The following is a 26,937-nucleotide window of genomic DNA, read 5'->3' as shown; positions in this document are numbered from 1 at the left end:
CAATATAAGATGGAAGCGGCTCCTGAGAGGGATGCAATCCCTCTGGAGATGCCCTGTGCTCTCCTCAGTACTCTCAGGACCTACACTGGTTAGAATTTAGGCTCTGTCAGCTGTGATGCCACTTCCACAGGGTCTGGATGCATGAGTCACACCCAAGGCTTGTTCCCAAACACCATCCTTGCTCTGCCTGTGGGCCTCTCACCCATCTTCACAAATCAGGCCCTGCACGGCGAGCATCTTTGATGCTTAGGATGGTAATTGGGTGTCCAAACTGCTTATCCATACATCCGTCTATACATCTGCACGTCTCCTTCCCTCTATACATGCATCCTTCCCTCTCTGCTGAACCACTGTGTCTGTACCGTGTGCTTTCTATGTCACCTCGTGACATACATCTATATATCTATACATACACATACACATGCACATATACATACACATATATATATATATATATACATATATATATATACACACATATATATGTTTCATGGCCCTATGTCTGCCATGATCTGCCAAAGCTCCTTTTACTTCTTTCTGTGGCTCAGCATTTGGCAGAGAAGAAAGCAGAAGCAGCCATGAGAGGCAAGATTGTTTTGCTTCACAGTCCTGTGCAACTCACCTCTTCCCCTGCACAATGCGAGCTGATCCTGGCAGGAGGGCAGGCAGAGGAGAAGGCTAGTCCTGAGGGCCAGCTCAGAAATTTGGCAGAGTTGGTGGCAGTCAAACAGCCCAGGCACCAGTGCACAACTGCCCACAACCAGTGCCCTGCTGCAAAGGCTCTTGCCAAGGTTATAGCATTCCCAAATGAGCCCCTGCCTGAGACATGGTCTGGATGAGGCCACCCTGTGCAGGATAGAGACACAGAGACAGACCTGTCTGCATCTCTATGCTGGGGACATTCCCATGTGGCATTGCCTGATGGAATTTTTTTACATCCAATAGTTTCCAGGCCATGTTCTCCTGCACTCTTCTCCTGCTGGTCTTGGGCTGGTCCCGGTTCCCATGCCAGGGAGCTGGATCCACCCCTGCTCCCTCTGGATGCAGATCATAGGCTGCTTTGACCTGGCAAAGCCTCAGCATCCCCAGGCCTGGCTTGTACCAGCTCCCCCAGTGATCTTGGCACAGCATTTGGCCTGGGGAGGATGGGATACAGCAGCAAGGCAAGTTTGGATGTGCTCTGCCTACTTGGGGCAGAGTCCATCCAGGCAGGGCTCCAGCCTGCAGCAGGAAGCCTCCTGCTCACCCAGTGGCTGCATGAGCCACAAGAGAGCCCAAGCATTGGAGGAAGTGTCCTGGCCCACAGTGGGACAGGGAGGTGCCGGCACTGGGGCTGCTCTCATGGTCCCTTCCTGTTTTTCTTCCACCGCTTGAAGGCAAAGTTGATTTTGGCATCTGGATCCCTCTCCTTTATTCCAGATTGCCTGCTCCCTGGTTCAGTGGAAAGCCCTGTCTGCCCATGTCCAGAGCCAGTGCATCCTTCCCTTGGGCAACTGGAAGTGCATCTTTATTCCCTAAAGCACAGAATATGCTGCTTCCTTCAGGTCCCCAAGGCCTGTGTTTCACATTCACAGGCTGCTGGGGCACGGACCTGAGCCATGAGACATCCCAAAGACAGTAGCAGTGCAGGCAGACAGGAGTCTGCAGTGGCATGCAGACCTTATGCCTGCTCTTGGTATCTCCAGCTGCCAAATGGGTGGCAGGTCTTGACTCTAAAGCTTCTATCAGAGAGGAAAGTGGTCACCCTCCAGGATCATGGGCAGCAGGATGCAGTGTTGAGGACCAGATGTGCATCTCCTGCCCTCAAGCTGCTGCGGTCACCAGAAGTGGGTATCACCACCACCTGGCCAGGCAAGCCCCAGCTAAGGAAGGGGACAGAGGGCTTGGCACGTGGGGAGAGCAGATCTTTGAATCTCCTCTGCCTGTCATTTCTCATTTACCCACCTGAGCTTGTCTGCACAACGCAGGTACATGTTTCCTTGCAGACGTGTGAGGCTCTGGTGGTCCCTGCTTCCCCTTGCCAGCAGCAACTTCCTGGAGCTAATAAGTAGGCAGGATACAGAGGCCAGAGCTGCTGTCTCACACCCTCTCCCATTTTCTGGCTGCTGTGCTGCTACAACTCGAGCAGGCGTCAGTCTCTAAACCAGCACCAGATGCCGGGAAACTACCAAACTGTTTGCAAACACTGGAGCCACAGCTATGGGATGCACATCACCTGTGTTCCACAGCATCTCTGGACAACCACAGCCCTCCACAGTGGCAGAGGAGTGGGATCTGCTGGTGATAGGATTTCAGGTGGTAAAGACCTCCCATGCCACGCTGGGGACTGAGAACAGACAAGGGTGATCGTGATGAGACAAGGGTGACGGTGACACATCAGAATGTGTGGTGCCTGGGTCGGATGACAAGGAGCTGAATCCAGCAGATGACGGCAGTGTGACACAGCCCACCTGGGAGAGGAGATGTGGCTGCTGAGCCCAGAAGTCCAGGCAGGATCTGGCTCCTTATACCTCCCCAGCTTGGTGACCTACCATATTTACACTGTGGAGAGCCCTGCTCTGGTCCAAGGATAGTGCCACCCCAACTAGCACATGATAGATAGAGGGCTGACCCCCATCTCTTCCAGCTTAAGTAACCAGGCTCACAAGGGACAGTGAGGGCCTGGGACCCCACAAAGCCAAGCATGGATAGCCCTCATGACCCCACACAGTGGGCACCCAGTGTGGGCACACAAGATGTGCAAAGGCACATCCTGCCCCAGTGCCCTCCAACCCAGTCCTCACAAGTATCCTTTTGGGGGGTGCCTCCATTCCAGGCTCTCTCCGCATCCCTGGTTCACAGGCAGGACCTCAGGATCCAACTGGGAGGGACCCACCCTGCACTGGCTTTGCTCCCTGTGCTCCATGTGTCGCTGCTGTCTAAATTTCCATCCAGCTCCATCTGGATCTTGTTGGGCTGCTGGCACTGAGCACAGGGGTCTGGTGGTGCCAACACATGGAAGCCATTAGAGGGGCTGTGTTGATGTGCAGCAAGGGGGCCACATGCAGAGCGAGGAGGGCTGTGCAGAGGGTCCTGTCCCTGCTGCTGGGCTGGCTAGGACAGGGGAGACATCCCACACAGCTGCCTGCATTGTCTTCTGGCACTTAGCAAGGGCTGGCCTGGGCAAGGGTCTCTCTCAGCCCCTCCAGGCATCTTGGGAGGGTGCTGACTGGCTTGGGGGACCAGCCCTGCTGGATGTGCACCTCCTGCAAGGACCGTCCCGAGCTGGCATCTCACCTAGTGCTACTCACCTCTCCCCTGGCCCAGCATCATCTGCAAGGTCTTGTCTAGGCAGTGCCAATGGCATATCCCCTTTACTGGGGACATTGGCGTAACTCCTTTATTGGCATCACTGCTCCATCCAGCCACAGCATGGAGGAGAGGGGCAGAGGGAAGGGGTGGGGGCAGTTCTCTTCCGCCTGCTGGCGGCTGGTGGGCGGTGGCGGGCAAGGCTCAGCACCCCCTGCTCACTGATGCCCGGCACCCCCGGGAGCCTACACCCATGATCCCCCTCAACACTTGGCAGTGAAGTGGGGCTGGCTCAGTGTCTTATCCCCATTTGTTTAGCAGCGCTCAGAGGTGGAGCTGGCCTGTCACCCTGAGCCTGAAGTGACTCCAGCCAGCTCCTGGTGGGCTTGGGCAGTCCAATGCTCCTGGGAGCCAGAACCTCTCTCCTTAGAATCCATCCTGCAGCCCAAGGGTGTTGGGGGCTCTGGCAGTGTCCACAGCTGTGGGTGACCCAGGAGGTGTGGGATCCTTGGGGGCCAGCAGTGGCATCAAGTCCCACGTGTGGGCAAGCAGGTGCAGGGAGCAGGGATCAGCCAGGGCTCACTACAGGATCTGGGCTTCTGCCAAGAGAGAGGACAGGGTGTCAAGGGGGCACTGACCTGCTCCCCGCTTCCCACTCCCTGCCTCTTATTGGCCCCATTACCTGCCCTGCACCATGACTCACTTGGTAGTGCCTTCAAGTGGGTGGCAGCAACCAAGAAGTTGGGTTTGGTCTTGTCCTTGCCATGTTTCCTCATCCGGAGCCTGGGGAAAAGAGCAGTAGTGGCTGAAGACCCCAAGCAGCTCCCCGGAGCATTGGGATTGCCCACAACCCCAGTGATCCTGCTCTGTGTTCCCATCCATCTGTGTCCAGCTCAGCTTAACCTCTCTGTCGGGTCATCTCCAGGGCTACAGCAGAAGCTGGTCATGAGATAGAGGAGGACTGAGCTGGGAACAGGGACTGACAGTAGAGTGACAGCATGGCAAGGAGAGTGGGCAATGCCCAGTGTAGAACTCTCAAGAAGCAAAGACATATGAAGGGGTGTCTGCGCTGACTCTGGAGCATGAGAGCCCCCAGCAAGGCAGGAGCCTTTGGGGGGGTGTTAGTAGTAGCAGCATCTTTGGGGAATACCGAGAAAGGTCCCATGGATCTGGGCTCATTGGAAAGAACCCCGGGCAGACTGGGCAGCACTGAGTGTGCTGGGAATAGGCTTGGATGTGACAGGGGGTTGCAAGGGGAGCATAAACCACCCTATGGAGCATCAAGTCTGTCTTGGCAGGGACCCCAGAGTAGGGCTCAGGGGACACAGGACACTCCATGCTGAGGGTTCAGGTGCAAGAATGGGATGGGGACAGCAATCATACAGACCCCTCACTCTCAAAACCCAACCTACCAGATGAGGATGGTGATGACGAGAACAGCAGCCAGGACAAAGAAGGCAAAGATCCCAAGGGACACCAGGACAGCCATCTTCTCCAAGGGGTCACTGCGGTCTGGAACAGAGAGACTGTCACAGCCAAGGGATGCCACAGTCCCCAGCACCTGGGGGACCCTATTGCAAGCTCCTGGACACCCCACCAGCCCAGCCACACAAAGGCATGGAGCAAGAGACCCTTCCCCTTGCACTAAACCACACATGTGCCCACCCTGGCACTCCTGACTGCCACCCCATCTCTACTCACTGATGGGCTCAGGGTTGGGAGCCTGGGAGGGCTCCTCAGCCAGGCTCTCCAGTCTGGCCTCTGTAGTGGTTTCTTCACTTGCTGTGGTGGCCAGGTCTGGAAGGACAGAGGGGATAGAAACATTCACCCAAAAGTATGCACAGAACTTCAGGGACCCACAGAGAGGAGTAAAGAAGGTAACCTTATGCCCCAGAGATCCCACGAGCCCCAGGGTGCCCTCAAGGTGCTAGTGGTGCTCTGGGAACCCCACTCTGCCCCAAGTCTGCAGGGGACAATCCCCAAATGGCAGTAGTACATCTGCTATGCACAGCAGTACATCTGCTATGGGCTGGGAGATGTTTTGTCCTCCTGCAGCTCTGCCTCCCAACTTTAAGTGGCCCAGGAGCTGAGACTTGCTCTGGTTGGTATTTGGGGGAATGGGTGCCATGGAGAAGTGACTGGAAAGAGGCAGCTCAGGGTGCTGGAGGGACTTCAGGGAGGGATGGTGCAACATGGTAGGGCTGCTGGGGGATGCAGCCTGTCCCCCTCTCACCTCTGACTGGTGTTGCCCGGGCCTCTGCACTCCACTCGCTCCAATTCCCTGCATCCAGGAAATCCTTGGCACTGACTTGGACCACGTGTTCCAGCCCGGCGAAGGCATCTGTGATAACCTCTGACAGGTTCACTGTCTCTACCTGTGCCAGCAGAGGGGAGGTGTGGGGCAGGCAGGGGCATCCCCCACTGCCCTCTCCAGCCCCATCCACACCCTGCTCCTATGCTGGCTTTGCCTTTCCTTGCACAGTGCTTACCACAGACCAGGAACGATGGATGACGGGTCGGTACTGGAGCCGAAACCTTAGCTGGAAGTGGGGTTCTTTGGGCCAGGAGGAGGGGTACTTCCAGCTCACGTGGAGCCGCCGCGGGGCCAGGGGAATGGGCTCCACCACCAAGCCCTCTGGAGGATCCGGCTTAACTGTGAGAGAGAGGACAGAAGGCCCCTGTCACACTGCACTGCCATGCACGGAGATGTTGGGTTCACCTCTGTCACCCAAATGTAACAGCCTGGGGGATGGATGAACACTGGGACAGACAGAGGGATGGATGGGGACTCACTGATGGCCTGCATGGTGACATCAAGGAGGCGGTAGCTGAAGCCCAGGGGGTTCACCTCAGTGATATTCATCCGGTAGGAGCTCCAGAACTCTGACCTGTGGACGGTGCAGGTGCCAGGGCGGGATGGATCCTGCAGGCACAGCCCCACGTGCCCATTCTTGTTCCTGTAGGTGGGGAGGCAGGGTGGTGACACATAGTTTCCCAACACTGCCAAGGAGGTGCCATGGGAGACCTCCATGCCAAGACTCTAGTGGAGGAGGCAGCCCCTCCAGCTCAGTTGCACTCACCCTTCCAGAGTCCACCATGTCCCTCTGAGCACAACAGAAGGGACCCCCATCCCAGCTCCAATCCCCCTGGGAAGGTCCCTTCATGGGGCAAGCCCTTCTCCCAAACCCCCAGCCTTAGGTAGATGGCTCCCCAACGGGGACCCCCAGCCCTCGCTTTGGGGTCTCTGCTGAAGGCTGCAGCAGAGCCTTTGGGATGGGGCCCAGTCTCAAGGGAGCAGGAGCAGGGTGGGAGTCAATCCTACCTCCGCTTCTCTTCACCTGTCAGCGATTTCTTCCTGCCATGGAGACAGATGAAAAAGCAGGTGATGAGGATGAGGGGGCAGCATGAAGCCAACCCCATTGTGACCCAGAGGAGAGACAGGGGTCTCCACACTGCAGAATAGCCCCTTACTCCCACATCTATGCAGATGTGACAGAAAGGGAGACAGAACTAAAACTATACCCAGGTCTGTTAGTGAGCAGGCTGGCAGCAGGAGGTGGGGGTCCCAGAGAAAAGAGATTGTGGAGTCCAAGAGGGTCTTCTCCAGAGGACCCCTTCCCTGCCTGGAGTTTCATCACACAGTAGCAAAGATACAGAGATGCTGCTAAAAGCAGCTTCACACTTCCCCTAGAGCCCCCCAAACCCCTTGCTTCTCACTACCCCCTCCCCACAGAGCCCCTTATGCTCCACGCAGCCCCCTCCACACCAAGCCCCTGGCTCTTGCAGCGTTCAGCAAGGCTGTACTTTACGAGCTCTGTTGGACTTCAAAGCCACTCGCTAATTTGGCTCGCAGGGATAATTAGAAGCAGCGATGCTGTCAGGGCTCCTTTCATTCCAAAGCATGCCGGAGCATAGCGGCTTGCAGATGACCTGCTTCTCCTTTACAGTCCCTCTGGTGCTGGCAGAGCTGTCAGTAGGGCGGGAGCCTGCCTGTGCCAGCCCCGCAGTGATGCTGAGGTCCCCCCAGGTAGGAATTAAATGCTTGGAGCTTAGCTCACCCCAAAACATGACCTGCTCAGGGGTGCAGCATGGTCCTCGAAGCAGGAGGTGAACCCAGGGTGCGGGTGGGATGGCCAGCTGGATTTGGTGTTCAACCTTGGCTGGGACCCAGAGCTCACCCTATAACCCACCCAGTCCATGCCCTGTGGGGATACATTACCTGTATGTGGTGATGTATCTGGTGGGGAGGAAGGTCTCCACACTGGAGGTCCAGGAGCAAGAGAAATTCTCGTAGTCAGATGCTCTGCAGGACACAAATGGTACTCCCGGCAGGTCTGAGGTCCAGGGGAAAGTGACAGTCAGTGAGGGCGCCCCATCCCACAGCACATTCAGCACACAGAGATGCCAAAGACCCCTTTTGGCAAGCCCTTGGCGGGGGTGCAGGCATCACTGACCCATCCCAGTGAGGTGACACCCACGCAATAGCCCAGCCCGCAGACACGCTACTCACGCCCCAGATGCAGAGATACAGCGTGCAGGAGGCCACCGTCCTCGCCATGGCAGCTGTATGTTCCCATGGAGGCCAAGCTGGCACTTGGAAGTACCAGGGCTCCCTGCTCGATGGCTGAGCCCTCTGGCAGTGCCGCAGCACCTGCCCGTCTCCATTGCACTGGCGAGCTGGAGAGGAGAGACCGGGCAGGTTGCATTAGAGGACAGGAATGGCAGGTCATCCTAGGCCCACCCTGTAAACCATTCCATTGGATAAATCCTCCAGTGTACATGGAAAAGACCTACCCAGCAGGGGCACCAGCGCACGACAGGGTCACATCTGAGCCCAGCTGTCCATACTGCACACCTGGAGGGACACATATCCCCACATCAGTGTTAGCACTCCATAACACCCCATGCCAGGGCTGGGAGTGGAGGTGGACAGGTTGTGGCTGTATCCCACAGTGGGTACTGGCTGTGGGGTCTTGCTTCACACAGGTACCACAGTGGAGGACTAGCAGGGACTGGTCCCAGCTGGGGTTGGGTAACGAGCAGATGCAGGGGGGCATTGGCCAGAGGATGCCCATCACCACAGGGCTGCGTTCCATGAGTGCCCTAGTTCTGGTAGGTCTGTTCCTGCCTGGAGGGAATGGGGTGCCCTCAGGGTCCTCATGCCTGGGATGGGGGGGGGGCTATGTGGGGGGCTCAGTAGGGAGCTCACCTTCCTCTTCCCAACCCCCGGGGACGGCGAGGGAGGCGGATGCCAGGGCTGCTGCAAGGAACACCATCACCCTGCCCAGGCCTGGGATGGAACTGCGCATCTGGGGAGGCAGAGCAGAAAGAAAGAGGGTGTTATCCCCTGCAGTAGGGCAGCTGGCAGGGTCCACATCACAGAGCATTCCTGCAGGACCATGGACCCTGCATCTCCTTCTTGTCTCATTCCATCCTGCTGGGGACAGCACAAGGACCAAATCCCAGCACACCAGCTGTGACATTTGGCAGGGTCTGTGCCACAGTCACAGCTGGTTCCTGGCTGCTGGCAGTCCCTGTGCCTGGAGGGGAGATGCAAAGGGCAAACATTGACCAGGAGCCTGGGGATGTGTGGGTTGGCGGGATTAAGGGTTCTTTGCCATTGCAATCCTGTGTTGGAAGCCTTGGCTGGCTCCCAGTCCCAGGGTGGTCCAGAGAGCCGTGAAAGTGCAGTTGGAGTGGGAAGGGACCAAAGAGAAATTCTGGCCTGTATTTACACAGAAGGAGATAGCAGTTAGATCTAAACAGGCTCACACAGCCATGGAGAGCAGGACTGTGAAAACTCAGGCTGTACCAAGTCCTACATCACTGCCCATGCCTGCACCCACTGTGAGGCTGGTCCATGTAGATCTATGTAGATCTGGTCCATGAGGCTGGTTCCGTGTAGATCTATGGCCCCTTTGGGCTATTTGCGGCTGAATGGCCCTGAAATCCCTTCCTTGCACTCAGAGATCACCAGTGGCTCTGGGATGAGAAGTGCAGGGGATGTGGAGTCAGGGATGTGCACCCAGCTCTTCATGGGTCAACCCCTGCCCCAGATTGGAGTCTCCCTACCAGCATCACCCTTTCCATCCCAACCTATACATATAAACATACACATCCCAACCTGCACATATCAGTCAGCATCACCCTGGCCAACACAGTCAACATTGCCCTGTCCTACTCTACCAGCATCACCCTGCCCACTGCAGCCAGCATTGCTTTAAGTCATCCACCCAAGCCAGCATCACCCTGTCTGTGCCAGCCAGCATTACCCTGCATCTGGTCTTGTCTACATAGTACTGCACATCTCAGCCAGTGTCACCCTGTCCATCCCAGACAGCATCACCCCATCCATCCCAAACAAACCACATCACCCTGTCTGTGCCAGCCAGCAATACACCAGGGCATCCATCCTGGCCAGCATCGCACTGTCCCTATCAGCACCATCACACTGTCTGTATCAGTCAGAAATTAAGAATTTCTCCCTAGAAGACCCTTCTGCCCACCCCTCGTGAATGGACAGGCCTGTTATTTATACTCACACTGTTGGGCTCTGCTCTCAAGTGTAAGCAGACAGGGGCTGCAGGCACAGGAGGCAGTGAGCGACCTGTCAGCCCCAAGTGCAGGCATAAATTTGTGTCCCCCAGGGTTCAACAGCTGAGAGACTGGAGGGATGGATGCTCCAGCCCAGCAAAGGTACCCCAAAGCAGCTGCTGGTTCCCCTCCTGCGGTCGGGTGCCCATGGCCACAGACCAAACCGCCTGGCGAAGAAAACGAGAGCTACAAGGCAATCTGCTGCAGGGGGAAAGGCGTGTGGCACCCCACATCAACCCTGTCCTGAACATGCCAGGCAGCCTCAAACACAAGCCCAAAATGTAAATAATTTCATGAGACTGTCTAAGCTTTTCCTACCAAACCACCAGTAGAAATGTTCCCAAGAAACATCAGTTAAAAGGTCTCTGCCAAAACTATGCTGGTAAGTAACTGGGAACATTTGGCCTGAAAGTAAAATATTTTGGTGATGGAAAAAAAAGAAAAAAAAGAAGACAGAAATGAGTGTATTTTGTCTTAAAAGCAGTGACCAAAAATAACTCCATACACCACGTGGGCCAGAGTGAAGAAATGGTTCGGGGGGGGGTGGAAAGGAGGATGTCAGGGAGAAGGGAGAGTGGGTTAGTATATATAGAGAAAAATAGTTTTAAAATAAAATAATTTCTTCTCCCAACCACTCTGTTTTTTCAAATGCTGCAGAGGGTGAAGACAGAGCTGCTGCACCCTTCGCTCACCCTCACCATGTTGCTCTGTGGCAGGAGAACATGCTCTGGGCACTGGCTCACTGCTGACACCAGGTTGCCTGGTCTTAGGGATGCTGATTGGTTCAAGGTCAGTCTGGAAAAATGACCCTGCAGCCGCAACACTGAAAGGCCTCTTTCCCTGTATGGACAAGGGGAGAGCTTGGGGGCATGTCACAATTTGCAGCCAGACACTGCTAATGTCCCCAGGGAACAGTGTAAGAAGCCCTGCCTGGCCTGGCCTGGCCTGTCTGGGGCTGGTAACACCAGAGGACCCAGAGGCACCTCAGAGCCTCACTTGGTGGTAGAGGACATCCCTGCAGACCTTGCCCCCAGTTGCATCCCAGCACATCCCCATAATGACCCCAGTGGTTAAGTCTGGTTAGGGACCACTAACCTAGACCCTAAACTCAGTGATCTAACTCTAATCCTAACCCTAACTCTAACATCACTCATCCTGAGGCCCACTCTGCATCCTCCACCCTTCAAAACCCTTTGTCCCAGGGCCCCCGCCAAGCAGTCCCCATCCTCACCCCACCACCCCATGCCTTGCCTCACAGGACCACCCGTCCCAGCACAGTGTGGGGGAGGACAGCTCCAAGCCCCTCCAGTCACACATTGTCTAAGTAAATGACCTCCACGAGCACTGCCAAAAACCTATCTCCAATTGAGCACCACTGCAGAGAGAAGAAGAAGGGCAAGCCCTTCCTCCCCTGCCCAAAGGCCACAGACAAAAACGGAAGGAGCCAGAGAACCAGGGAAGACCTGGAGCCCTCATCCCTGGGTGCAGTGGCATGGCAGGGGGCGTGGTGCTGCAAGACAGCCCGCCCAGGAAGGATTCCCGTATTTTCTGCCACCGAACACCCTGGCCAAGGGAAAAACAAGCGTGCAGATGAACACATGGGTGTGCATGGCCAGGCCACCTTCCTTGGTGGCTCTGCACCCCCACAAATGGGCACACAGGCAGAGAAAACATCCCTTCATGCTTGAACCAGCGGTGACACATTCTGGGGACGCAGAGTCCCAGCGCAGTGGTCCTGGAGCCGAGCCGGGACAGAGGGAACAATCAGAGCTTTTCTTCCTGCCTGCATACTAATCCTGGCCCAAGAGACATCTGCTGCCTGCCCAGGGCTGTGTGATTTCCCAGTGCCATGGCCAGGGCAGAGGGACCCAGCTCAGCCTGGGGGAGTGGTTTGGTCCTGGCAGGAAGGGCAGTGGTGCCAGACCCTGCTCCATTAGCATGGAATGCTCTTGTCACTGGCACGCCAGGGTGGCCAGGCTGCCTGTGGTACCCATGAATGTGAGCCAAACACACAAGGTGCCATGCTCCACCCCGCACCAACCCTGCTCTTCCACTGGGCACCATTTGAGCTCATCCAAAATTTTTGGGGAGTAGCGGGGAGAAATCCTGCCATAGGCCCCTTCCTGCATCCAAAATTAAATGCTGTGAGCCAAAACTTCCCCCAAAATCACGGCTATGTGCACTGGCACTAATGTCCACGTGTGGTGGGGCAATCCCCTCGGCACAGCTGCTCTGTGCTGTGCCCTGCCATGGCCTGGCAAAGCCCGGCACAGATTCCTGGGGGAAGCCAACTTTCCATTGCGCTCAGTGCTTTAAAAGACAGTTGGTTTTGTTTTTTTAGGGTTTTTTGTTTTGCTTCATTTGAAGTCACTCTTCAAAGAGAATGGGCCGCACACAGAGCCGGGATGGTGGGGATGGGGACAGAAACAGATGACACTGTGCCTCAGGGCTGCAGATGGCAATGGGGACATGTGAGATGCTCCCCACCGAGTACAGAAAACTGAGATGCCTCCTAACCTCTCCTCAGGGTGGTCAAAGGCAGCATTGCTGTAACAGAGATATGGCAAATGACCCAAGAGCACTTGGCAGCTCTGCCTGCCGTGTGCCAGGTCCTGACAGAGTCACCCACCTGCAAAAAGCCTCTCTGCAATGGGCAAAGACCCAAAGCTGGCTCTAATGCCCCAGAGATGGCTTCACTCTATACTGCTGCCCCTGAGCTGGGGGTGCTTCCCCAGCCCTGCACTCCAAACCCTCTTTTCTGCCAGTGCCTGCTGTAGGAAACATGTCCTATGTTGGAATGTCATCCTACAGGCGGCATTTCAAAGCAGCAGGAATTCCCCTCTCCTAGCTTTCCTGTGGGGCTGGGAGCAGTGCCCCACTAATCCCTTTCCTCCTGGAAGCCCTGCAGAAGCATCATGTCCCACTGTGAGGACCCATGTCATGGTCTGAGTACCTCCCTGTGCCCACTGATCCGCCCAGAGACCTGCAAGCACTCCACCCCTGCATCCTTGGTGATTTTCATCATCATTGCAGGAACATGCACCTTTGGGGTGTGGGGAGCAACAACCCCCTGCAACAACCACTGGCACCCTCCCAACCGCTGGCTGCGTGGAGAAAGCCCAGCAGGGTGCTGGGAGGGAGGGAAGCATGTTCCCCACCACCTCTAGGGCCACTGGGGCCACGCACAATCACACTTGAGGCAATACCTTGCCCACCTTGGGTGATACTCTGTGCGCTGTCCCCAGCCCCTCCAGAGCCCTGGGGAGCTCAAAAAGGGCTGTTTTCCTCTGTGCCACTTTGGTGGGGTGCATGGACCCCCATACGTGCTGTGGGTACCATGCCATGCTGGGCTGGGCCAGCACACACACATGCACAGCTGCAGCCAGTGCAACCCCAGCACATTGGAATTACCCCAGTTAAACCAGTAAAACCAGTTGGAGTCTTTCCTTGGGAGGACACTGCAGTTCAATAAGCCCTGTGCACAGGGGCTGAATGTGGGACTAAACCCAGTAAAGTCCCAGTGTGAGATTTAACTCAGGGCAGCCCAAAATTGAGATTATACCCCATGCAATCCAGGAGCAAAATTAAATTCCACTAAGCCACACTCAGGAGAGGAATTAATTCCAGTGCAGTCCAAACTTGGGGTTAAATCCGGTGCAGTCCAAATACATGGTTAAACCCGGCGCAGCCCAGGAGCGGGGTTAAACCCAGCTCAGCCAAAATGTGAGGTTAGACCCAGCACAGCTGAAATGTGGAGTTAAACTCAGTGCAGTTTAGGAGCGGGGTTAACCCCAGCTCAGCTCAAACACAGGGTTAACCTCAGCATAGCCCAATCATGGGGTTACACAGTTCAAATGTGGGGCTAAACCAAACGCAACCCAAGAGTGGGGTTAACTCCAGCTCAGCCCAAACTCAGGGATAACCCCAGCACTGCCCATGGAACCAGTTACGTCCACAGCCAGGTAAAATGCAAGTCTCCATCCAGATCAACCCCCTCCAATACCCTCTGATGATGCCCAGTTGACCACAGCCCCACTGGTGTCCAAAGCCAAGCCCAGAGCCCCCCAGTAACCCAAGGGTCACCTCTCTCCTCTGTGGAGCCAGCAGCTGCTATCGGTTCCTGGGGCCGGGGGGCCACCACACACCTCAGCATGCCAGCAGCATCGTGGAGGTCAGGCTCTGCTCCTACCCCAGCCGGGAAACTCCCACCCCAACGCCCTGATTTCCGCCCTCCTCTACTCCATCCTGCGGGAAAAGGTCTCTGGCTCCCGGTTGTAACCAGAGGCATTGGCAAGGGCCAAAACAGCGAGGGCTCTGTTAGCAGCCAGCAGCCCCAACACCGTGCCAGCTGGCAGTGCTGCATTCCGAGGGGGGAGAGAAGGGGCGCCCCCCTCTCCATCCCCATCCCCACATTCTCCTCTCCAAAGCCACGTGCCAGAGAAATTCCTAAAAATAATTTCTCAGCTGTAAAGAAACCTACCAGTGCTGTAGCTATAGCATTGGTGAGTTTCTTTACAGCTTGGAGATTATTTTTAGGGTGGAGGCATGAAAGTTGGTGGGGGGAGTGTGCCGCATCCCCACTGTCCTTGGCACATGGTTGCAGGACAGGGCTGGGCACAGTGCCGGATCTGGGGACACGGGTGGGACCTGCCAGCAGAGAGCCGGGCCACCCTGTGATTAGAACAGGGTGGGAAAGGCTTTTCCTGTCCCAGGAACATTTTAGGATTTGGGATATTTTTCTGCTCCTGGGCTCAGCCCAGGCTGGCAGAGAATTCAGTGAACTCACAGCTTCCAGCAGGACAGAGCAGCCGGGTACCACCCTGCAAACCAGCATGTTGCCCCCCCAGTATCATCTGCACCAGAACAAAGTTCCCCCATAAGCTGGCCCTAGAGCTCATACAAGAGCATACACATGCATAAATGCAGGGGACAGACATGTCTGTACATACATGTGAATGCCCAGGCACATCCAGCTTCTTCCGATGCTCCTGATGAACTGCAGCCTGGAGCTGGGAACCCTGATCTGGAGAGGGGCCCCACAGCATCCCCATGCCTGGTGCTCCCCCATCCCTCCCCCTGCTCCAAAGCTGGCCAGAGCCCAGAAGCCATCGGGCTCCGCTCCATCCTTGAGGCATGAAGGCGCACGGGTCAGCCAAAACGCTGCAGGGCCAAAATAAACAGCTCACCTTACACAAATGCTCCCCCAGCTAGCAATTTGCTGTCACTCCTTTTGCAAAACAAAATCCCTTTTGGGCTGGAGATGGATTTCGGGAGTCATTAAGGACCACCTGGGCAGCCAAATAAAGCCACCACCAAAGGGTGGCCTGTTAACCTGTTGTACACCACTATGGGTAGGGGGAAGGGATGGAAGTTGCAGACCCCTGACAATGTGTGATTGGGGATGCCAGTGCCAGTTTCTGACACCTAGTGGGACAGCCATGGTCTGTCTTCTCCAACCTTGGAGTCAACCCTACCTGCTTTCATAGAATCACTGAATAATTAAGGTTGTAAAAGACACCTCAGATCACCAAGTTTGAGCAGAGGCAGCTCAAGGGAGGCACATGGCAGGGACAGATGCTGAAGAAACACCCCAATGAGGCAGCACCCATGCCCCAAACCTCTTGCAAGTTAATCAGATAGCAGCCCCCAAGCCAAAAGGAGAGGTGGGAAAGCAGTAAAAAGTGGGGAAAAGCTGGGGGCTGCAGCACAGAGCCAGGGGATGGGGCTGAGCCCTGCCTGAGTTGAGAAGGTTGGAAAAACACTGTCCAGCTCGTTTTCTGCTAGGGGAAAAAAACCCAGCCAAGTTCTCCTGAAAGATTAAGTGTGATCGTATCCGAGTGGGGGAAAGCAGGGCAATCCAGTGAGTGTGCTGACACATCTTCTTCCCCAGTGCTGGAGAGCTGCCTCGGTCCGACTCAGGGCCAGCTCTGTTTACACGATCCTATTGTCTTTTTTTCTCCTTTGGATTCCCCCCCTTCCAATGTTATAGTTCAGAGTAAACAAAAGCAAGCAGCCTCTCACTCCAAACATTTCAGCCATCCCAAACTTTCTCTGGAGGGGGGCTGTCCGTGGAATTTTCCTCATCCAAAAGAATTTCGAAATGTTCCCGTTGCAGCCTGCTCTGACTGGAGGCCAAGATAGCTCCAAAATCCTTCACAAAACGCTTGAGTTGCCCTCTGCACAGCCCCAGCTCCGGCTATGCCCCAAAGCCCAGCCATGCACAGAGAAATCCTCTGGCCTGGCACACTTACCAGAGGGGGAAAGAAGCATATCCCAGCCTGTACAACCCCCCCAGCCCAGCCCATTGCCTGAAGGGAAACAGCAGGTCCTGGTGAGGCTGGTTCCTACCTTTTGGATTTTAAGCTGCCACTTCAGTTCTTATTGCTCCAAGTCAGCGATGCTGATGCAAAGTGCTTTGGGTGCACCGGGATGGCAATGCACCCAAAACCCCATAGTATTTCCCTCAGCAGGCAGCATCTCCATAGTACCAGCCAGAGGGACGAGGGTGAAGGGAGTGCCACAGTTCCTCCTTGGAGCAGTCAGTGGCACCTTGAGCACCAGGAGGGCAGTTTGCAGTGGTGACGCCTGCTCAGTGCTGCTGGCTCACTGCATGGGCAGGTGGAGAAGGAGGGGATGATGTGCTAAATACATCCCTGAGGATGGAGTGGGGGACAGCACTGTGCCTTCCACATCCCTAGGAGATGGCACATGGAAGGGGGGACAAAATGTACCCCAGGATGAGCCAAGTGCTGGGTGCCACCCAAGGATGCTGATCCTCCCTGGCCCTCATCACACTGTCAGGGCAGGCACCCCAGTGCCAGAAGAGGTGGGACCCCAACATGGTCAAGTAGAGACCTCCAAGAGCTCTCTTGGCTCTGGCTAAGCACTGATGTGGTGTGAAACCCATGAGACCCTGGCATGGGAGTGCCAGCACTGCACAGCAGACTGGTAAGGGGAGCACTGGAGGTAGACCCTGAAACAACTTCAGGGAGAAGAGCCCAGCTGAGTAGACCCATAAAAAAAGTCAGCTCAGTCCAGCATGGATTTGGCTGTCAATGCAAGCCATTGTAGTGGCCTGGCACGCTGATGTCCCTTGCTTGCTTTCCCAAACAGTCTCTGGATGAGTTTCACTGGGTAGGTGGTCCTGCAGCCCAAAACACACCCCGACATGCTGAGGAGCCCCCACCTCCTCCCTCCACAGGCACATGCACATTTAGGGGGCTGCAAACCCTTGATATACATGTGGTCACCCCAGGAAGGCAAAACATTGCTGGTACCCGCTGCATCTCCCACCCACAGCATCACACCCCGGTGGGCACAGAGCCCTGTGCCACCACAGCAGCACTGGCAGGGGGGAGATACCTCAGCTCCACGCCGGGCTGGAATCTTGCTGTGGGATGGGGCTCTGCTGGGTGCCTCCAATGCCTCTGCACCATCTCCCTGCGCCGCCTCGCTGGGCTCTCCTCCTCCGCGGAGGTTGCTCAGTGGTTTGGCGTGGGAGCGGTCCTACCCCCCGACCCCCAGCAGCCCCCTCCCCTATAAAGGGGCCAGGCAGCGGCTGTGCAGGGAGCAGAGCCCCCGACACAGCAAATGGGGTCTGTAAAGTGAGGCTCCCCCAGGTGTGTTTGCCTTGGCTGGGGCTCAAGCCCGTCCAATTAGAGCTATAGAAAACATATCTTACAAAAAAACGAGGGGGGAAAAATAATCCTCTCCCTTGAGCTGGGGCCCAGGGTTTGGCCGGGGTTTCTCGGCAGGCCAAGCACAGGCAATGCAGGCTCTGCTGGCAGCAGCCCTGGGAGGGAGGGATGTTTGTGGATATTAAAATGCAGTCGTAAAGTAGAATAAAAGGGCAGCCTTGTTTCGGAACGAGTCTCCGAGACTTTCCCCTCTCCCGTCATGCTCGGCACCTGGCCGGCAGCACGAGCAGCTCCCCCTTCCCGCAGCCTCTCAGCCACCTTACCTTGTCCAAGGACTGAGCTGCTGTCAGAGAGACCCCAGTCCTCAGGAGTGAAACTCATCATCTTCAGGAGGGAGCAGATTTGGGAGGCCACCCCTCTACAGCTACCCATAGTGGGTCAAAATTACAGCTACAGTTTTGTAAAACCCACCCCTGCACACCCCTTCCTCAACAGCTCCCTGCATTCCCCTGTTCACTGCCCTGCCTGCATGGAGCCAAGGCTGCCAAGTCCTGTTTGGCGGCAGCCACATGGCAGCGCCACCAGTATTCCACTGTTTGGCCTCTCCCTGCATCTCTGATGAAAGTAGGACAAGCTGGACGGTGTTTTGGTTAAGGCTCAAAATTAGCCCTGGGTACCCAACACCTCTGTTTCCCCACTGAGTAAGGGGACATGGCAGGATTCCATGGGGCTCCCCCCATCTCTAGGGACCCAAAAACCTCTGCAGAAGCCCTCTTCTCGGGACATCTCCCCAAATCCATCCATGAAGCAGGATGGTGCCTCTCCACAGCATTGCCTCTGCCTCCATGCTGCCATGTCCAGCTGTGAAAAGTCAAACCAGGAGGGTGGGAAACAGCCACAGGCATCAGCCCGGCAAAGATGGCCCCATCCTGGCCCACCTGCTTGGTTGCAGATGCCCAGTGCACATCTGGCTTCACCACTGCCTTCTGCCCTCCTCCCCAGCTCAGCAAGGAGGGGACAGTGGGCTGGGAGCCCAGAAATCCCCCTCATCAATCCCTGCCCCCATCCCTCCCCCTTTCCCCTGACAGCATTCCAAAAGTGCAGGCTCTCCAATCCCCAAACCCTTGTCTCATGGGGACCACAGCCACATCCCACCCCCAGCCACGGCCCAAATGACTAACGCCCCAGCAGGAGAACCGGGTGCCGTCGGGGCGAGCAGGGCCTGTCCCTTGGCCGTGCTCCCTCCCCGCAGTGGTGAAATCACGTCTGGAGAAAGCCCGGGGAGTGAGACGCTGGGCCCCCCCGCTGCTTCCAAGCGAGGATGCTCATCACTCCATGCCTGCTGGCCGGCAACCCCCACTCTGCAAACCCCACGTCCTAATGGAGGGGGGTGCTCCAGGCAGGCAGACTGCAACAGAACCCCCTATCTCATCTCCTCCTCCTCGCGCCAGATCCCATAGCAACATCCCAGCCGTGGAAATGGCTGCGGGATGCGGAAACGCAGCAGCAAACCCCAGGTGCTCATGAAAGTGCTCCCGGGGAGCGGGCAGGAACCTTTAATCTCACTTTAGCCCCTGTAAACCTGCCAAGAGGCTGGGGGGAGATTGGGGGTGGAAGGAGTACCCCCTCTACTGGCATTCCCCATGTCAGAGCAGACTGACTCATGGAAGGAGCTAGTGGCTTGGGCTGGCTGGAAAGAGCCCTGGGCAGCACCAGAGGGGACGGTGAGGAACGGGCCACCAGCGCTCGCCTTCGACCTGGCACGCGGCACGCGCCGGCTACGACCGGGGTGACTAATGCGGCTCTTTAAACGCCTCCGCCGGCACGGGAGCGTGGCTCCGGGTTAGGGTTTAATTATCTGCCTTCCTCCGCAGCCCGTGCTCTCCTCTCGCTGAACCGCCACGGGGACCCCGGGAATGTTGTCCATCCCCCCTCGGCCGGGGCTGCTGGCACAGAGCGAGAAGGGCTGCGGCGGGGAGCTGGCTGGGAGCACGCCGAGGCTGCAGCTGGGGGCTATAAAAAGCACGGCTGTGGTATGCAGCGAGGCACTGAGAGGGGAATAAAATAAAATCAGGTGGTGGACGAGTCGGACGCTTGCTTCTGCACCAGGTCTAGCCCCAGTGCTGCTTCCCATCGTCCCTTCCCTGTTCCCTGCTCGGCTGAAAGCCCGGTGAGGCTGGGGCAAAGAGGAGAGCTGGGATTTGGCAAAGGATGAAGGATGCAGGTACGGCAGTTGAGGGTGGGTCGGCAGGCGATGGAGGGTATCAAGGCTGGGGGAACAATCGCTGGCTCTGGTACACTGGCTCCTGCCCCGGATGGAAGCATCGCAGCCACCCCTTGCCCAGCCCAGAGACGCCAGATCCGGGCACTCAGTCTTCTGGCAGCTTGTACCGGAGGATTAACCATGTGCTGACTTATGGCCAGAGGTGCCTTTGCCAGGAGGAAGCTGACACACCGACAGTGACAGTGGGCACCCCACCATTCCCCAGCACCCCCCGCACCCAGATCCTGGTAAGGACCTCACCCAGAGGGGACAGTGATGCCACAGGTTACAGACAGACAAGGTTCCCCTCAGGCCGGTGGGAGCTCCCCACTCAGGGATGTGCCATGTTTGTACAAGTCTGAGCGGGGGAAGGTCAGATTAATTTTAAACCTGAATAAACAAGGAGAGAGGCAGTGCCAGAGCTCGCCCTTCCCAGTGGGGATGCCCAACAGCAGAGCACAGCACCCGCAGCACAGCTCTGCCCTGCCCAGGGGTTCACATCCCCCTAGGAGAGCCAGAACAGACCCACACCCAGAGGCCTCCCTTTTCCACAGGGAGCTCCCAGCTGAGTCAGTGCTGGCAATGAGAAGAACGGCTTCTGCTTGCCTTTGGAAGATTCCTCTGGTCTCCGTGGGGAAGCACCTATCCTGGGACCCCCGTCCCACTGGGAACAGCACCAGGGCTTGCCTGTCCCCTGGCCTCAGTGCACAATGTGGTCTTGGGAACGAACCAGGAGGAGAAAAAAAAAACACAGCAAAATTGTTTGTAGGTCAGGAGGAAAATGGAAAAAAAAAAGTTTGTGTTTTTCATGCCAAAAGGAAAATGAAAACCAAAACATTTTGTTCTAAATGATAGGCCTTGTTTAGTTTTCAGTGGTTTTACTTTTTTAAACTGGTTTGAGTTAAATCGAGCTAAATTTGTCTTCCAAACATTACCTTGGGGTGGGGAATAAAATAAATTAAAAAAAAAAAAGAATAAATCAAAACATCTCGTTTGGAAAATGTCAAGAGTGAAACACCACGGCTTTTCCAGCCTGGGAGAGCCGCAGCCGGGCACTGAACCCAGCCTCAGCTCACAACTTGGACTCCCTGAAGCAACTTTTTTTCCCGGAAAATAAGGCAACTGCTGTGCCTATTGACGGCTGGGATGGTTCATGCCCTGGTGTCCGGTTCCCATCAGGGATATCCCCTCCGCCCATGCCAGTCCCCAGGACCTGAGGGAGCATGGAAAGACCCTGCTACAATCAGAAGCCATGTGCGTGAGCCGAATCTGAGCTGAGCTGCTCTCCAAAACTCCTCTTTAAATGTCTGTTCTATTAGGTCAGCATTCCTGCGTTGCCCAGGGAAGGTGGTTACGGCCGGCAGCCCGGCACACAGGCTCCTCGGTGCTGGCTGCTGGCTCCCCGTCAGCAAGCAGCCTGCCCACGCTATTAAATTACTGAGAAAAATGGATCGTTTCACCAAAAATTAGGTGCAGGAACCTCTCACGCGGTGGCAAGGCGAGCTGGTAATTGGAAAGTCATAGAGCTGGCCGCAAATGCTGCCTCTGGCTCTGCTCCACCCTCCTCTGGTTGTGGTGAGGGATGGCGGGGAGGCGTTTGCTGCTGTCCCTGAAATGCCGCTGCTGATGGAGATGCAGTGGCCACGTTGTCAGCAGCACTGTGAGGTCCCCTGCATACCCCAGGAGGGTTAAATGCTACTGCAGGATGCCTCTGTTCTTGGTAGATGGAGAAAATAAGTGAAAAAAAGCTCTCATGGACCTTTCCAGGCACTGGAGGAAGAAAATTCTCCATGCACGGCTGGACCTGCTCACCATTATGCACCCTCACCCTTCTGGGAACATGTCTCATGGGGACATTGCCTGGGGATCCAGCAGGACACTCCGCCCCAGCCCCAACTAATTCCTCCAGCTGTGCCCCAGGGGTGAAAACCAAGATGACCTTCCCCACAGACCATGCCTATCTTAAGCTTTTCATCCATCCAAGGGCCCTCATCCTTCTTGCTGTGTGCAGCCCCTGCCCTAGTGCTGCAAGGAGAGGGAACACAGCAGCGAGGGAACTGGAGGCACTCAGCTGTTTTTTTGGATTCTGGGGTGCCAGGGCCTCAGGCACAGTCACAGCGGGAGAAGGAACATGGAGCCAGGCACAGGACCAGGGAGGCCAGGGAAAAGGCATGCTTCCCCTGGCACAACCATGCTCCAGCCATGAAGCTACAAAACTCAAAGCCAGGATGGGGTGGAGCAGCCTCGAGGGAGCTACAAAACAGCCCCCAGAAGCCTTGCAGGAGCTAAAAAAATCAAAAGCAGCCAAAGCTCTGAAGAACCCGCTGGGGTTGCGTGTTGGCCCTTGCAAGATGAGGATGGAGCAATAGCTGGTCGGGTCCACCAGCTCCTCCTGAGCCTTGAGGCCTCAGGCAAAACTCATGGAAAGCAAAGACTCCTGCAGATCTCCCCAGCAGCTGGGGGCTGGCCCTGTCCCTGCAAGGAAATCTGGGGAGATGCCAGCTGGCCTGGGCACCCTGCGTGACAGTAGCTTTTGCAAAACCAAGCTGGGCCACTGCAGCCTGGCCATCCCTGGAGACCTTTGCAGGGCTGTTCAGCACAGCTGCTGGAGCTCTGTCGCAACACCGGCACGGCACCGGGCCGGACCACGATGGAGACCCTGCATGACAGCTCCGTCTGGTTTTCCCTATCTACTTCTGCAGGAAGGCAAGGTCTGAACTGTGCCTTTCACGATGTTATTGAATTCAAAAGGCACTGATGCCTGTGTTGACTTTCATCAAAGAGGGGCTTGTGAGGTCCTGGCTCCAGCTCCGACTATTGGTCTGGCCAAGATGAAAGCTTTCTGTCCCAAAGGAAGGGGATGGTGAAAGCACAGGAAGGCAAAGGAAACAGCTGGACGGGTATAGCCACGCTAGCCTAGGGGGACGTGCTCCAGGGATGCTGTGCCAGACCAACTGCCTCCCACGTGCTCTTCTGTGGGGACATCCACACCCCTTAGGCCACCAGCAGGATGTCAGGAAGCTGCCCCAAGCCCTGTCTGGGGCTCCCCAAGGTGGAATGAGACTTAACCACAGCTGAGCACAACACCCACCAAAATCGGTGGGTCAGAAGACTCTCTCCAAGCTGCTGCAGAGATGATGGTCTCCAAAGCTAGAGGCTTCTCCCATCCCTTCTTCCCTCGTTGCATCTTCAGTACTGGCTTCTCAACAACGCTTGGCACTGCTTGATTTCTCTTTAGGAGATACAGTAAACAAGAAGGTGCCCAAATGACCTTCTTTCCACCATCAGGATTTCATTAGATGAAGGAGCCCTAAACGTCTCCACCTCTCCCTATATGGCAATCTCTGCAGGTCTGAAACAGTTTTCATTAGGCAGCTTCTATTTCAGCCGTCTCCATATTGAGAGGGAGGGACCAGAGCCAAGCAGCTAATTTCCAAAATGCTTTCAGCATCCTCCCCTCTCCTGGTCGATGCACAGTCTCATCTGCATGCAGGCCATCACCACCTGCACAAGCCAGCCTGACAATGTCAGGTCTCCTGAGGTCCCTCCAGCCTGCTTGTCCTCTCCAAAAGCACCTTTAGGGAACATGTACAAGCAGGGTACTGGTGGATGTCACTGTCCCCTGGCTAGACACTTCCAAAATTCCTCGTAAGCTTTTTCAGAAAAGATCAATCCCCACTGGAGTGAGTCCAAGCTCTCTGATCAGATGTGACCAGTGTGACCACAGTGCACACACAGTCCTGGTAGGATGGAGGCAAATCAGGTCTTGACAGACTTCTTATTCCTCTTCCCATGGATCTCTCCCACCTCAAACACCCCAAAACACCAGAGGAGGAGATATTTGTCAGGGGCTTTTTCCATGTCCCAGGCTTATACCACTGGAGAGAAGGAAGAATTGCATCTTTCAGCCCAGCTGCCCACCTGCACTGGAGAGCTCAGCAGATGCTCCAGGGGCTGCAGGTGCTGTGACCTTTTGAAAGAGTCCAAAGTTCACCTCATTCTGCTCCCATGCCAAGGTGACTCAGAGACCTGGGAAGCAGCCAGACTTGAGAGATAATTCCCATTAACACGCTGATCCCTGACACTGCAAACCTGCTTCTAATCTTCAGAGGAATTTTCCATTTTTCCATGGAAATGGTCCATGGGAGTCTGGCTGTTGGGGAAGACTCAACTACAACACATCTGTGCCCTTCCCCACCTTCACAGCCTGGATGGTAGGAGAAAACCATCACCAGGAGGTGAACGGAGATTTTTGCTGGTAGGAACTTGGGTCATAAGGTCACGACACACCCAGACAGAGAGATTTGGTGATTTTCATACCTGTGATGCTGTTGTAACCACAGGAACACTTAGAAAAAAACAAAACTCTCTAAACATTCCAGCAAGTCACCTCAGACATCCCAGGGCTAACTCCTGATGCTGGCATTGTATCAGCATTTCAAATGCTGGTGAAGCCCCAGTGTATTGCCCATAGGGAAGAGTTCCCATGCCACCCAAGCTCTGTCTTTGGCTATATTTTGGGCAGGGGCAGAGCCACCCTTTCCCATGCCTGAACAAGAAGAGGGGAAAAAAGGCTGTGAGAGATGCTGAAAATTTCCAAAGGGAGAAGAGCAGAAACACAAGCCAGCACCTGCCCCCTCCTGCGGGCAGCATCTCACGAGGGGTTTTCCTCCAGAGCCAAACCCGCGGGAGAAGAGGAGGCAAGAATCCTTTGGCTTGTTTAACCTAACAAGGAAGCTATAAATACAGCAGGGTAAACACTGGAGAGGGAGAAGAGGTCTTGAACTAAAAGCACAATGTTGGCACAAACCCACAGGGGAATAAGCTCTCCAGGAACGCATTCAGCAGGAAACCGGAGGGAGGTTGAGGCCTGTGTGAGCAGGAAGAGTCTGGAGTTGCCTTTGAATAAAAGCAGAGTAGAAAGAGAGGGTTTGAACTGAGTGCTCATCTAGTTCATGGCAGGTGAGGATGCCATGCATTGTCACCCTCTGTGGGGGTTTCCCAACTCAGGATAGACCAGGTGAGGCATGTGAGAAGGGTAGGATAGCTCCATGTGTAGGATGTGGGCTGCCTGGGTGCCCATCTAGCATGACAGCTTCTGCATGACGAACCCAGCAGCTGCAAAGGGGAACTGCTGCTGCTGCCACATGAAAACGGTGGGGAGACTTGTTGTGCCGTGAGTCATTCATTCATCGTTCACAAACAGGGCCTGCACTTGGCCAAGCATCCTCCTCCCCCCACTGCTGGGACAGGGAAAAAGTGGCTTATTAGATATAATCAAGTCAAGTTTTCCCCTCCCTGAGAAGTTCCTCTTCCTGGAGTAGGAAGGGCAAAATCAGAGCTGCTTTTCTCCCATGTTCCTGCAGGCAGCCTCTGCCTTTAGCTGCACCCTCCAGGGAGCCCTCCCTATCACCCGCTGTTCGTGACACCCAGCATTAGACCCTGTCCGCCACCTCCAGTCCCACTTTGGCTGCCAAGTTCAGTTCACAGCTCTCTGGAGAGGACATATTGTCCTTTTCACTTTCCCAGAACAGAGCCAGGTTGGTGGAGCAGATAGTGCATAGGTGCTGAGGGAACATTGTAGCCATGTCTCATCCTTGTCCCTGCCATGGGAGGACCTCCACCAGCTCACAGCTCCCTCTGAAACTCCCCTGCCCTGTGCCAGGCTGGGATGCTGTGTGCTCCATGTAGCTCCACGTGTAACCTTGCTGTGACCTGCCCTCCTATAAACAGCAAGAGTGCAAACACCCCACCTCCTTCAGCAAACGAGACAGCCAGACGTGGAGTGGCCACCTCCTGGCACCCAAGGCGCTCAGCCAGCCCTGGACATCTCAGCTCTGTCTGTGTCACCAATGCCAGTCAATCCAACGCCATTTTGGGCACAGCAACACATCTACGAGTTGCCGTAGCTCTGGGTTTCTCCCCATCCACGGGGACCAGGCACAAGGCACCCAGATGCCCTGTCACAGCGAGGTCTCGGTTTGCTGACAGTGACGTCTGAGCCGAGGATAGCCCCTCTGACCCCTTTGACACCCTTCACCAGCCCAGAGGTAGAGCTTGGACAGGACCTGGCGGGTGACACAGCCAGCCTGTGAGGGGGGCAGTGGGCACAGCTCAGGGCTGGGCACTCGTGGAGGCTGGCAGAGGACAGAGAAGTTGGGATTGAGACAGCATCCTGGGGCAAGGAGGGACAAGGAAGGCAGAGAGCCCTGCCAGCGCCCGCGCATGGGAAAGCGCCTCTCTCAGCGCCTCTCCTAATTGGGAGCAGCTTTTCCCTACTTGGACCCCCCAGGAGAAGAGGGGGCCCTGCCAGAGGGGCGCTTTGCCTGGCATTCCAGCCTTTCTCCAGAAAACTCCCTTTAGAGTCAGCGGGGTTGTCTAAATTGCGAAGGGGGGGTGTCTGTGGAGGCTGGGGAAGGAGCTCAAAGACCCCACCCTGGGAACGTCGTCTACTCCCCGAGCATCTCCGGGCAAGGCGGAGGCGCGGAGGGCGGAGAAGGGGGAGCAGCACCGGGTACCCATAGGTAGACGGGAGGGACCGGGAGGGCAAATCCCTGCCAGCGACTTTTTGAGGGGACACGGACACAGACAGACAGGCACATTTCACACATCCCCCTCCCTCTCCAACTTTCTCCGCCCGGGCAGCAAAACGGCCCCGGGGAGCCGCCTGCCCGCAGCCGCGCGCCCCTCACCGCGGCGTCGGGGCGGCGGCGACCCATTCCCCTCCCGGGGTGGGGACGGGGGCCACTGTTTCCTACCTTCCTGCGTGGCGCCGCGGCTATGTGTCCATGGCGCTAGACGGAGCGGGAGCGGGGCCGGGAGCGGGGCGCCCGCACCGGGCTGGCTGCGGCCGGTAGCGCAGGCGGTGCGAAGCCGGCGGGGCCGCCGCCGCCGCTCCATTGGAGCAGGGCTCTGCCAATCTGCCGCCGCCGCCCCGGGACGCTTCCTGCCTGTGAGCCGCCCCCCGGGACCGGGAGGGCTCTGAGCCCGCCGCCCGCCGCCTCCCTGGGGTGCGTGGTCCCCCGCGGGGCTCCCCGTCCCGCTCCGGCGGGGGAGCCGGGATAGGATCCCACCGCGGCACGCTGATGTGCGGTGCTCTGCGGAGCTTGGGGGTCCCCGCGAGGTTCAGGAACCCCCTCTTCCCCCCGAGGGTGC

The 26,937-nt window shown here is 56.4% G+C and overlaps 1 protein-coding gene across 2 annotated transcripts; it reads right to left on the bottom strand.

The window, feature by feature from the left end:
* Positions 1 to 3,325: 3,325 nt before the first annotated feature.
* On the bottom strand, positions 3,326 to 26,639 carry IL11RA (interleukin 11 receptor subunit alpha). Of its 2 annotated transcripts, none has more exons than XM_032676617.1 (13): positions 26,541 to 26,639; positions 8,498 to 8,597; positions 8,083 to 8,143; positions 7,799 to 7,965; positions 7,508 to 7,622; positions 6,611 to 6,643; positions 6,082 to 6,245; positions 5,778 to 5,941; positions 5,522 to 5,663; positions 4,990 to 5,085; positions 4,701 to 4,800; positions 3,992 to 4,071; positions 3,326 to 3,887 (listed from the first exon to the last, which is right to left on the bottom strand). In XM_032676617.1, exons 2-13 carry the CDS (start codon positions 8,595 to 8,597, stop codon positions 3,871 to 3,873), a joined length of 1,239 nt encoding a protein of 412 aa, XP_032532508.1. In that variant the 5' UTR covers positions 26,541 to 26,639; the 3' UTR covers positions 3,326 to 3,870. The 2 variants fall into 2 exon arrangements, with proteins under 2 accessions (XP_032532508.1, XP_032532509.1); XM_032676618.1 differs by lacking the exon at positions 26,541 to 26,639 and adding an exon at positions 16,231 to 16,239.
* Between the last annotated feature and the right edge of the window lie 298 nt (positions 26,640 to 26,937).

This window comes from Chiroxiphia lanceolata, chromosome Z (genome assembly GCF_009829145.1).
Source record: "Chiroxiphia lanceolata isolate bChiLan1 chromosome Z, bChiLan1.pri, whole genome shotgun sequence".
Classification (NCBI taxonomy): Eukaryota; Metazoa; Chordata; class Aves; order Passeriformes; family Pipridae; genus Chiroxiphia; species Chiroxiphia lanceolata.
This window is presented reverse-complemented; position numbering and strand designations above follow the sequence as displayed.

Excerpts from the sequence above, each read along its gene's own strand:
- IL11RA (XM_032676617.1), bottom strand. The coding sequence starts at position 8,597 with ATGCGCAGTTCCATCCCAGGCCTGGGCAGGGTGATGGTGTTCCTTGCA. Across the intron at positions 8,144-8,497 it reads CGGGGGTTGGGAAGAGGAAG|GTGTGCAGTATGGACAGCTG; the intron begins GTGAGCTCCCTA and ends GTGTCCCTCCAG. Across the intron at positions 5,086-5,521 it reads CCGGGCAACACCAGTCAGAG|ACCTGGCCACCACAGCAAGT; the intron begins GTGAGAGGGGGA and ends CTGTCCTTCCAG.